The following is a 12932-nucleotide window of genomic DNA, read 5'->3' as shown; positions in this document are numbered from 1 at the left end:
ATAAAAAATCTAAAGTAAAAATAAAACAAATTAACCTGCACTTTACCTTTAAAAAAGTAAAAATTAATCCTGACAGATAAGTGTTTCTGCAGACGCTGTGTGTGTGTGTGTTTTTTTTTTTTACTTTACAGCAGTGATTCTGTTAGTAAGCGCTCATGCGAGTGTGACTAGCGATGTTCCTTGCTAATTTTTCTGATAAAACAGTCTCTCCGTTAATGTGTGTGAGTGTGCACATACATTACACACACACTCACACACACATTAATGGAGCGCTGGTCACACTCGCGTGAGCGCAAACTAACGGAATCACTGCTGTAAAGTAAAAAAAAACAAATGAACCGGCACATTACCTTTGAAAAGTATCACAACAGAGCAGAGTTTCTGTGTAAGGCAGAGAGTGTGTGTCTGGCGCTGTGTGTGGGAAGCCGAGAGGGGGAGGGGGCTGTAAAGGCGAGAAAGAGTGTGTGTGTTGTTGTTGTGAGTGAAGGAGCACGGTGTCAAATTACGCGGGCGCACAAAAAAACACACACACACACACACTCTCACCTTTACAGCCCCCCTACCACCCCCTTCTCCTCTCTGCTTCCCACACAAATACACACACACACACACACACACACACACTTTGCCTTACACAGAAACTCTGCTTTGTCGCGATTCTTAAAAAAAAAAAAACTACAGGCTGATACAGAGAGGGAGAGAAAAAAAGGATCTTTATCCTCTAATGAGACTTTATTTTGCTTTCTACGCGCGCTGTACAAACACGCTTGCAAACACCAAATAAAATATTTTTACACACACACGTGGTCACAGTGTTATTGTGAACAGTACACGCGGCACGGATGTTGATTATACCAATGAGAGACGCGCACTAAGACCCAGCAGGGGAGACGATTACATAAAATTCTGCAGCGCAGGAGAGAAAAAAACCGTAGGCTTAATTGTGATCATGTGATGCTTAGCATCAAAACAAGAAGTGCATGATACTTGGTGCTCGTAAACCAAGACAATGCTCGTTTTTAAGTACAAAATTATTAAAAATCTTTGGTCGTCTTGTGGAACACTCATAAACCGCGCTACTCGTAATTCAAGGTTCCACTGTAATTTATTTACAAACTCATGCAAATGTTCACACAGACACACAGTGAATAAGGCAGGGGGAGAGGCGTGCTTCAGCGCTGCGCTGCTCAAGCCGTGTCGTCTCCCGAGGAGGCACAACAACAGCGACAAACCCGGCACGGCAAGATAGCGGGGCTGGCCGAGGTGGAGGACGCGACGGCAGTGGAAGTTGCCGGGCTGCAGCAGAATTTCCTCTGGTGCGTGGTCCTCCGGGGAGGGGGTTCTCCGGAACTGGTAGAGTCTCCAGAGAACAAACACACACTTGACGTTAGTTTAATTTTTCCTAAGATCTCACCTCCCCTGTGGGCATCCTGGACTCCTTTTATATTTCCTTGCGCTCTCCCTGTTGATGAGTGGGAATAGGAAACCGGCTGTGTCTGATTACGGCACCCGCCCCCTTTTCCTGTGCCTTGCCGGTGGCCGTGAACTTGAAATTTGTCCACTGGGGTGGGGAGCTGTGCAGTACACGTAGTGATTGTGCGGTTTACCGTGACTACTTAGCAATCCTGAGTAGTGACAAGAACCAGCGCTTGATGCTGGGATTTGCCCTCGCCATCCACTGCAGGGGCGCATGGTCTGTGATCAAGATGTAATGTTGCCCTGTCAGGTAATACCTTAGTTCGTTTATTGCCCACCTGATGGCAAGAGTCTCGCGCTCCATGGCTGCATACTTCCTGGATGTTCCTCTCCATCAAACACTTAAGACAACACCTCCCCGAGGCCTGTTTCCGAGGCATCTGTGTGAAGAATGAACCACCTCTTTAAATCCGGGTTACAGAGGACGGTAGCACTGGTGAGGTGGGCCTTCAGGAGACGGAACGCGTTCTCCATTTCTTCCGACCACTTTATTTTCTCTGGCTGTTCCTTGCGAAGTAGGTCTGAAAGTGGGGCTGAGAGAGATAAAAAGTTGGGCACGAACCACAGGTAATATCCCGCTAACCCCAGAAATGCACGCACCTGTTTCTTTGTTTTGGGTTGTGGGTAATTGTGTACTGCTTCTACCCTTTTTTTCTGTGGCTTAAGTGGTCCTAGTCTGATGCAGTATCCTAGGTACTGAGCTTCCGTTAACCCGTGGTCTCACTTGTTTGGATCCGCTGTAAGACCGGCTTTCCTGAGTTCCCCGAGCACTTGGAGGTGAAAGACATAGTCGTCCCAGCTGCCCAAATGAATGATAACATCATCTAGATATGCTGCGGCGTATGAGCAGTGTTTCTGGAGCACTGTGTCCATTAGGTGTTGGAATGTGGCTGGGGCTCCGTGTAAGCCGAAGGGGAGAACCTGATATTGCCAGTGGCCCTTTTCCGTGCTGAATGCTGTTTTTTCGCTAGCCTCTAGGGCCAGAGCCACCTGCCAGTACCCTTTTGTCAGGTCCAGGGTTAACACGAAGCGGGCTCTTCCCAGCCACTCCACGAGCTCATCCATACATTTATTTACATTACATTATTCATTTACATTTAGGCATTTGGCAGATGCTTTTATCCAGAATGACTAACAAAAAGGGGACAACTGGGAAGAGGTTTTTTTTTTCTTTTGGCTGGGCCATTTTTAGCTTTGTAGGCAAGCATCAGCGTTTTGAATTTGATGCGGGCAGATATAGAAAGCCAGTGCAGGGAGCGGAGGAGTGGGGTGATGTGGGAAACCTTGGGATCAGTTGCAGAGGATGAATCGTGGACAGAGACAGGCCTGCCAGGAGTGAAATAACAAGGGACTGAACAAGCACCTGAGTAGCCTATGAAGAAAGAAATAGGCGGATTCTTCTGATATTGTAAAGAAGAAATCAACAAGAGCGAGTAAGGTTAGCGATGTGTGGGGAAAATGAAAGATGATTGTCCATGGTTACCCCAAGATTGCGGGTGGTAGCTGAAGGAGTGATTTGATTGTTGTCCAGGGATATCACATGCGTATCATCATCCACTCGAGGCAGCGGGTACGCATTGAACTTGGAACCTGTTTAATTGCCAGAAGTCATTACAGAGACGTAGGGACCCGACTGGTTTGGGTACCACCATGATTAGGCTGGACCAGGGGCTCATGGACTCCTTGACTATCCCTGACTGTAACATCTTGTCCACCTCGCTTTCGATTGCCTGGTGGTGGGATTCAGGAACTCTGCAGGGGCACTGGCGTATTACCGTGCCGGGAGGAGTTTTAATGCTGTGTTATGTGTGTGAGCCCTGGCTCCAGGGAAAAGATGTTCTGGTATTGGTCGATTATTTTGTTCAGCTCCTGTACCTGTGTTGGCGTCAGTTCCTCTCCTCGCTAAACTAGTTCATCAGAAGAAAACACAGCCAGAGATGAGGCGCGCAGCACTGGTTTCACTTTTTAAATAAATTGATATGATATATTTCTGTGGTTTTTTGCTTACCCGGCTGTTGTAGTCTGTAGTTCATCGACTTTCTCCATAACTGTAAATGGGCTGTGCCAGCGGGCCAAGAACTTGCAATTAGCACCGGGCACCTGCAGGAGAACTCGCTAGGTGCAAACTCACGTGTCTGTGCCGGCCTGATGAATGATCTCCATTGTTCGGACTGGGCTTTTTCCATATGTTGATGTACGATGGCCAGCATGCGGTAAATTTTCTTCTGCATGTCCCGTACATACTCTATGATGGAGCGAAACGGGGAGAGCTGTTCTTCCCATGCCTCCTTCGCCACGTTAAGCAAACCCCCAGTCTTCTCCTGAACAGTAGTTCAAACAGGATGAACCCAGTGGAGGCTTGAGGTGCTTCCCTGACCACGAAGAGCACGTAGGGGCAGACCCAACAGGTCGGGACGGGCTTGGTTGCGTGTGTGGACCCAGCCCAGAATCCGCGGGCAGAAAAATTTGGGGGAGTTCCGGTGCAGTGGGCATGGGCTCTTTAGTAGGTGATCTAACCCTTACCAGGGGAGGGGGTCTCTCATGTCGTGGGGCCATGGTGTAGGAGAGTGGACTCCCAATCTGGAAACCACCTTTTCACGGGGAGTGAGAGGGTGGATATTGTACATTCCAGCGCGTCGATAGCCTCTTTTATAAAAAAAATTTAAAAAAATATATTGTCTATTACCACCTTTTCGACCACTCCTCGTGCACTCACTTTATCTAGTTAGAGCCAGTACACGTAGTAATTATGCGGTTTATCGTGACCGTATACGCTACCAGTTAAAGTTCGCACACACCTCCTTTTTAGTGGTTTTTATTTGCTTTATTATTCTCAGGACTGAGGAAAAAAGTGTTAAACAACACGGAACATGTTTTATATTTTAGATTGTCTAAAGTAGCTACATTTATCTTTGATTACAGCTTGACACATTCATGGCATTCTCTCATCAGATTAACAAGGGAGTCAACTGGAAATTCTTTTTTCAATTCACGTGTGCCTTTGTGAGTCAGGAGTTAAATTAGGATGTTTCTTGCCTTTTTCATATGTGTTAGACTGAGGGTCGGCAACCCTAGACACTCAAAAAGCCATTTGGACCCGTTTCCTACAGAAAAGAAAACAAAGAGCCACAAAACCCTTTTGACATCTAAAAAGAAGATAACATTGCATATATCTTATTTTTTTTTACCTTTATTGCCGTATTTTTATGAAATCAATGAACTGCTATAGAGAAAACTTTGTTACAAGATCACCATAATTTTAAAATTTAGAAGTACCCTAAAGTAACGAACAAAAATAAAATAAATTAAAATTTAATACTCTTTCGAAAGCCACACAGAGGCGCACCCCTGCGTTAGAATATTTGTTTTTATGTGTAGAGGAAAATAGTACAGAGTCTATAGCACGATTAGTGGTAACACAACTACTGTACAAATCCATTATGGCAAGACACGCTCAGTTAAGTAAAGAGAAAAGACATTTTTACTTTAGGAAATGAAGTCAGTCAATCTGAAAAATCTTAACTTTGAATGCATTCAGTCACCAAAGTGCAGTCTCAAAAACCATCAATCGCCATGAGAAAGGTCAATAGTTTAATAATTAGAGAATTTGACCTACAGTACAAGTCCCAGTGATAGTCTTATTAAAGAATTAATAACTCATTATAACTAATGCAAAACTTTTACATTTATAAAAGGTCCATTTATAGTTTTTTTTATTCTATATTGTCCAGTATTTGATGGATTCCAAATAACTGTCAGAGCAGTGCTCACACTGTAGTGCGTCTCACCCATAAAGTAACACCGGAATTTATCTTTAAGTCTCATTAAACGTCTTTAGACACATTTCACATTAGTCTTGGGTAGTTTGGCCAAACAACAAATCAACTAATTTCATAGAAGATTTGCATGTGATACAGCTTTGTTTCATAACAGTGAATCTCGCAGGTGAAACACCTTCCATTGGCCTTTTATTAGCTCATAAAGTATACATTGTAGCAGCACAACCTTTGGACATTTTTACTGAAAAATAATGAAAAAATTGACAAAAATACATCAAAGTTTTTAAGAATAAATATTCAGCATTTGGCTAAGCAGGTAGGTTTAGCTTACATTTTGGCATTAATATACAGTATAAACAAGGGCGGAGCTTGGGTTAAAGTTCAACAGTTAATTAAATTTTTATTGGTGTGTAGAACTACAGTGATTTAACAAACAGTAATGGATCATGAATCACTGTAGTTAGCTTGCACTGACTAACTAGCTAGCTAGCTGAATTAGTGTTACGGTTGCACAATCTGTGTGTGAACCTGTATTTATTTAGATAAATGAAACAGGAGTTGTGTCACATAATCAAGTTTTACAAGTGTCTGATTTAACTTAAGCTCCACCCCTTTTAACACAAATGACATTCATGCAGCCAAGTCAGCACTAAAGAACGATCGGCCTTAAAATCTGTTAAAATGTTTAATTAAAAATTAGAAATGCAGCACATCCAACATCAACTTCAAACTTGAGAACACGACACAGGTGCCAACAATAAGGCTTATACTGTAGTCACAACCAACATGACCAATATGTAGTGTTTAAAATAATTCATCCTCCACTATACAGTATAGTCTTGGTGTGTTTGTGTGTGTATATATATAAAAAAAAAAAATAGACTCCTAAAACCTCTAGTTTATCCATGAAATCTAAGAAGGTGTATTGATTTTGGATCGTTCTAGCCAGAGGTACAGTAGGGTCTTCTCAACTGACATTTAATCGAAATCCAAGCACTCACATTTTGGGATCATTCCATGGCACTTAATTTTTCCAAGAATAAAAACATATGAAATAAATAATTTTGGTAAATATGTGTGATCACTCTGAAAAGAGCAACACACTATAATGGTTTTACTGCATTATGTGCTTCACTTTGATCTTTACCAATGCACAAAAGTAAAAAAAACGCTCATGGTGAGAACATGTCGCTCTTCATCTTCAAGGAGAGATAAAATTATGAATCGTTAGAACCTTTCTCTCACTGCACCCAAGTCCCAGGCAGAGTGCCAGACCCCCGACAGGGCACTCCGCTGGTGTGGCCGTTAGTGTGGGCGGAGCAGTCAGTGCCCGGGTGGCTCAGAAGCAACTCGGCTCGGTGGTGCAGCAGACGCAGAACGTCTTCAGCCAGAGTGTCCACACTGGAGTAACGCACCTTCTCCAAATCGAAGATGTCCTTCAGGAAGAGCAGTACCTGTTCCTGTGGGGGAAAAACATAAACAAAATAAAAAAAACCTTAAAGCATGATGCTGGAATTTGTTGTCGAGTTGAGATTTGCATTGTGTTTACATTGCACCTTGAAGAAGCAGCAGAAGTCATGCAGGGTGCTTCTTGGCCCAAGAAAACCCCATGCTAATTCGGGGCTGATGTGCTCACACACCGCGTAGAAGTGAGCAATAAAACCGTTCTGAATCTGAAATAGTGGAGAAAATATTTTGTAAGTTTCCATGGGCCAAAAAAAAAAAAAAGGCTTAGCGCTGACTTCATTTTCAGCTTCCCATTGGTAGCCAAACGATTGCTAGGGTCACATAATATCACATTTTTGCTCTTATTGAAAAAATATCATAATTTTAACAAGCAAACATATGGTGTTGGTAAATAAAAAATATCCATCTACAAGATAGCTTGGACGCATTAAGTACAGTAATATGACGATAAACATAACCTACAACTTGCATACATAGAAAACGATCAGGGAAACAGTTTTGAATTCTAATTAACTTTAGGATTTTGCATGGTTAAACAGGTGAGAAATTTAATTTCACATTAAATACAAGTGACACAAATAAAATTGAGATAGAGGAAGTCATTGCAGCTAGCCATGTTTCTTTAGTTCCCACACATTGTTTGAACCAACATAAATGGAAGGAAAATTTGTCTTATCCTCTCCTGACAATTTAACCATCATGCAGCGTTATTAGAAACGGTACCTTCACATGTTGTCGTTTTTGCTTTAGGACAGACCAACAACTTGATGCCACTGCCTGAAGAAGAGAGAGAGAAAAAAAAACAGTAAGTTGAAGAACGCAATGAAAAGTAGTGAAGGCTAATTTTTTAGACATACCGTTTCTTTGAATGCGTTGTTAAGCCAGCGGTTGTTCACAACATTGGTAATGGACATGGGCGGATTCTCAAGATCCTCAAAAGAATCCATGAGGATAAAGTCGAGGACGATGTCGTAGAAATTTAAATGCTTCACCTGTTAAAAATAAATAAATAAATAAAAACATCAAGTCGATTTAACAAACCTTCTTACTCAAAGAACCATAAATGACAAAACCTTTTAAGAAATATCTTACTCCTCTGGTAGAGAGCTCAGCCTCGGTGCTCTCCCAATGTTCCTGATCCTCCAGGAAGACAATCATTTCCTCATAAACTTCCTCAAACCTCTTGGGGTTCTGCCAACAGCCCCAGAAAAAAATAAACAAATAAAATGATCTATAGCAGGTACAGAGCTTCTAAACATCAACAAGAGTAATAGATTAAATCAAAACTCAAACCTTCTCCGCTTTCACGATTATTGAGGACAGGATCTTTTTTCCTGCGTCAGCCAGAAACTTCCGAGTCGATAAGTCTTGAAGAATGACCTTAAAAGAGCAGCAATTAATAACGCAGTGTGACTGGGTGCCTCTAGGAAGCTGTTAAGTGGATAAATTAAGTTGATTGAAGAAAACAGTGTTGTACCTGACAAGCCTGGCGGATGCAGTGCAGCTTGGCGAGGAAATCTGTGTCTCCAAGGCATTCAAGCATCTCAGTTCTTAATTAGGGGGAAAAAAAACCCCACAACAATAAAGAATTAGCAGATCATTAAATAAATGGGTAATGTAAAAACAGTCCAGTCTTACAAAACAGGACCTTAATTAAGCGTAGTATATCAAAACTACTCTATGAAATTAATACAATAAACACGTTATTTAAACTGTAATGTTTAAAATGCCCCCCCCCCCCAAAAAAAATGCACACATTTACTAATGTCTCATTTACATTTTTAAACCAAATATTGAAAAAAAAAAAACCTCACATTCATAAAAAGAAGTCCCCAAAAGTGTTTTCAAAACAAACAGGAGAATTTCGGAAAAAAAAACACTTTCAATACACACAAACTTCCTCAATTTAGCCCCATATACATTAACGTTCCGAGAAAACATGTTTGCACATTCGATCTGAATGCTATTCTCCCCCTGAAATTCTCTTGTATTCATAAACCGCTCACATCTACAGAAACCTTCCTACAAAATACTCTCACTTTTAGCACAACCTGCTTTTCATTCCCGTAAAAATGTACAAAAGCATGGACCATTCCTACAACCTGTAAACCCTCCACTACCACAAGGTGCACTCGCATTCACTAGTTAAACCTCTCACATCTCGGTGTCTCAGAGAATATGATCAGAGTCTTTGGTCTCACCTAAGAACTCGGCAGGATATTTTCCCGTCTTCGGCCATCTGCAGCGCCTCCTCGTAGAACGGGTAACGACAGAGAGAGCCAAGACAGAGGGCGGCCTTATGCTCGGACAGCTGAGGGACACAGGGACCGAATGAGCTTCATGTACGACATCCCTTTTAAACAACAGATTCTGACAACGTTCACCTCTGCGGCGGAGACGAAGGAGTCGGTGGAGCCGATGCTCACGGTGTCTCTCCAACAGGAGTCATCTAAATCCTCCCTCATAGAGCCTTCGGTGTGTTTCTCTTCCAGGAAGAAAGCAAATCATGGGTTAACTTTTCCACACTCTGTTGGGGCTCAGTGTTAGAAACGCCCGCTTCCTGCGTTTCTGTAGGTATCGACTCACCGCTGTGGTGCGGAGCCGGCTCGGCGAATCCCATTGCTCCTTCAAACTCCTCTTGAAGCCGATAAGCTCTCTGCAGCAGAGACTCCAGCTTACGGATGAACTCGCCGCTGATGATGTCCTGTTCAACGCCATTTTTTATTTTATTTTTGACAAATGACGACGTTTGCTCATCTTGAATAATTATCGTTTAATACTATAGCTAAGCACTTACATATATAAAGCATATACCATATTTAGTTTACCTCTACAGTTTCCTCGGCGATGGCGTCTCCGGCTCCAAGTTTTACAGAAGAGCACTCGGCCTCGTCGTCAGCGAGCCGGCTCCGGAAATTCAGCGCCTCTTCCCAGCGCCGCAGCGCCTCCTCGAACAACTCCATACCTGTGTGAGTAGGAGTCAGAGCATCCATGAAGCATTTGACCGGGCTTGTATTCTCATCGTTTCACAGCGAGAAGTTTCACTACAAACTGAGAAAAATAAAAAGTACAATGGCAAATTGATTTGTTTGTTGAAGGATCAAAACACATTTGAGGAACGATGTTACAGCAAAACAATCGGCTCCTGTTTCGCATGTGGCGGCATCACACCAGCCAGTTGTTTCTAGTTTCTCTCCTAACACTACATTCTGTCACGTTTGACTCTTCACCTAGGCATCTTACCCATCATGTAGAGGTTTTCTGGCGTCGTGACGATGTCACGGAGATTGGCATCGTCAGTTCCGTCCCAGCAGGCCGATCCGTTGGTGCCCTCGCTGCAAGAGTTTAAGCTCCTCACCTGAGAGAGAGCAATATTTTAGTACCTCGTGGCCGTAGAACAAGCTGTTGTGATAATCTGTACGGTACCTGAATACGTCATGGCAAAATTTCTATTATTTTTAAAAATATGAGAACTACTGTAAGTATGAGAGTGCTTTGTGTGTGAAAGGATTTTTTTGTGTGTCAATGTGGGAGATCTATTTTGAGGATGAAAGCATAAATTGTGGATCCAAATTTTGTGCGATTGTGTTTTGTGGAAAAAATTTTTTATGTGAAATGTAAATGCGAGAGCATTCTCTGTACATTTTTCTTTTTTAACAAGGAAGTTTTTTCAAGAAAGAATTTCTTTTTTTTTTTGAGAAAGATTTTGATGGATGCAAGTGTGTGTGTTTCATGAAGATGCTAGTTGGTAGGAACGAGAACCTGTGTAAAGGTGTTTTGTGAAAAAACAATGTGTTCTGTAAATGTCTAAGAGTTTTAAACTGAGGTCTTTCTGGACATAAATATATAAAAAGTACACGTGAGGATTTGTATTTACCGAGGTCAGACTTTGCAGAGAGCTGGAGAGTTTGCCGTGTAAGCCACCGTTAGACAGGCCGTGACGGGAGATGCCGCTTTTTGAGTTCAGAGATAAACTGAGGTTCTGACGGGCGCAAGTCACATCTGGAAGAGGACGTGTGCGTTTAGAAAAAAAAAAAAAAATGTGAAACTGATTTACACCAAGTACACATTGGATCCAATATGATCACATTTACAAAAAATAGTAGTGTTTATATCTTAATATTCAACAGGCTGAAGGTAAAGATAATTATTTCTGAGACTGAGGAACACTGGGGATTTCTTACAGAAAACACAGTTAAGTGTTAATAATAATAACAACAACAACAACAACCACTAGGAAGCGAAAATCTAATAACAAAAACAACAAAACTGCCGTTACCCTTGAGTGGTGGAAGCGTAGAGAGGAACTCAGACCTCTTCTGCTCCTGCACCACTTTTTTCTTCCCTTTCCGTCTCTTGAAGCGACGGGCGAGGAAGAGGACGGAGACGGCACCGAAGGCAGCGACGGCCACGAGCTTCTTAGCGCCAGAGCTCAGGCTCACCTGCTCAAAAAGAGAGAGAGAGGGAGAGATGTAGTGAATAATTTTGTTCATCTCTTTTTATCTGCCACCTGCAGTAAGGGACAGCAAGAGGGACAAACAGACAAAAGCCAGAGACAGCTTCTCACCTGTGGGAGGGAGGAAAAGACGGACAGGGGGAGGTCCGTCGCCGCACGCAGCACGGCCGTCTTTAAGGCCAGCGAGCAGTCTCTGAGCACGTCCTCTGCCATGGTGCCATTCTCACACCATCTTACACGATCCCCGGCTCGGCCTGAGGTCCTGCAAAACACACACGCAGGAGGGTGTTCACATCAGATCAATGTACACTTTTAGGTCTGTGGAAAACTTCTGTCTCCAGTCTCAGGCAAGGAGTGCCAGGGACGGTCATGGGGTAAAAAAAAAAAAAAAAAAAAAAAAGGAGAAAGAAATCAGACACCAAATGCGTTTTAGATATTTTCTCTGGATTTATTCGTAGCAAACGTCTGGATAAATAATAAAAAAGGTTTAGTCTGTACGTTGGTCAGAACTTGCTCTTTTATTCACTTGAGGACCAGAAACCTGTCTCTGTGTGTCTGTATGTCTGTATGTCTGTCCAGTCAGAATTTGTCACAGCATCACACGAAAGATCCAACTTTGTGTAAACAAGACGCAAACATAAACTGTACGCAGACAGTAGATTTAGAATCCTACAGTGACCTCGGTACATTACGCACCACAGTTTCCATATGTTTTACCACCAACCCAGTGGAAACCAGTACTGTAACTCCCATATAACGCCTCAGAACCAACACAAACTGTGAGAAAATCTGTAGAAGATTTACAGACAGACATGTACATGGGCTTTAACCAGAAATAACAATATCACTCATTACATTTATTACAATAAATCAATATATTTTTATTTAACTTTTATGTTATTTTATTTCTCTTCATTCACACTGAATCGTGTTTCAAACGGCGCCATGTTGGCCTTTTAGTGCACTACTGACAGTGCAGGAGCGCGCGCTGTGTAGGGCACCTTGGTAGGGAACTAGCAAGCATTTGGGATTGAACCAGTGACGCAGTGAGGGAATAACTAGTACAAATCTCAACATTATTACCCATTTCAAGACAAATATAGTGTTTATATGATTTCTTTTACATTAATAATCATTGCCTTATTATTAGCATAATGTTTTTGTTCAGTAAGTAAGCGCTAACATTTAAAAAAGTACATGGATAATAAATACAAATCCGCCAGCTGACTATCAACGCCGCTATACAACCTGCACACGTAATAATGTTTTATTCTTATCGCTAACTTCTCTTAGCCAAACGTCAAACATAACAACAAATAAAATAATAATAATAATAATAATAATAATAAAACGAGTCGTTTCTCTTACATTCACTGCTTCAGCCGTCTAGGAGCCATCTGCATGCTCGGGAAAGACAGCTGTAGTCGGCGGAATCCCAAATCCATCCATAAACTCAACACAAGTACACTACAGCACGGGGATTTAAAGAAGTGCAGAGTAGTGCCCTAAATTCTAAATATGGAATTGTCAATTGGTTATTTGGAACACGACTGATTTACGGGGGCGGACGAATGCAAAATGGCGACAGGTCTTTCAAAATAAGAGTCATATAGCCTACTAAATATCTTACTAAATATGTTTAATTGTAGGTATTTAAACGACAGAAAAAAACAATAAATAATTTACCCATGACAGATAATTTTTTTTTTGTATAAAATATTTTAAAATAAGATAGCTAAAGACCATCCAAATCC

The 12932-nt window shown here is 41.9% G+C and overlaps 1 protein-coding gene across 1 annotated transcript; it reads right to left on the bottom strand.

Moving 5' to 3' along the window:
* Window positions 1–5427: 5427 nt before the first annotated feature.
* miga1 (mitoguardin 1) lies at window positions 5428–12631 on the bottom strand. The gene is made up of 16 exons (XM_053502679.1): window positions 12547–12631; window positions 11290–11440; window positions 11002–11164; window positions 10600–10724; window positions 9966–10080; window positions 9551–9687; window positions 9309–9426; window positions 9107–9207; window positions 8924–9033; window positions 8200–8272; window positions 8016–8102; window positions 7815–7913; window positions 7580–7714; window positions 7446–7499; window positions 6812–6928; window positions 5428–6715 (listed from the first exon to the last, which is right to left on the bottom strand). Coding segments are annotated over exons 1-16 (1806 nt in total). The 5' UTR covers window positions 12549–12631; the 3' UTR covers window positions 5428–6496.
* Between the last annotated feature and the right edge of the window lie 301 nt (window positions 12632–12932).

This window comes from Clarias gariepinus, chromosome 1 (assembly GCF_024256425.1).
Source record: "Clarias gariepinus isolate MV-2021 ecotype Netherlands chromosome 1, CGAR_prim_01v2, whole genome shotgun sequence".
In the NCBI taxonomy this organism is placed as follows: Eukaryota; Metazoa; Chordata; class Actinopteri; order Siluriformes; family Clariidae; genus Clarias; species Clarias gariepinus.
This window is presented reverse-complemented; position numbering and strand designations above follow the sequence as displayed.

What these genes read in the sequence shown, in the direction of transcription:
- miga1 (XM_053502679.1), bottom strand. An exon ending in CCTTCGTCTCCGCCGCAGAG is followed by an intron (nt 9,034 to 9,106) that starts GTGAACGTTGTC and finishes TGTGTCCCTCAG; the next exon opens with CTGTCCGAGCATAAGGCCGC. An exon ending in ACTTCTGCTGCTTCTTCAAG is followed by an intron (nt 6,716 to 6,811) that starts GTGCAATGTAAA and finishes TTTCCCCCACAG; the next exon opens with GAACAGGTACTGCTCTTCCT.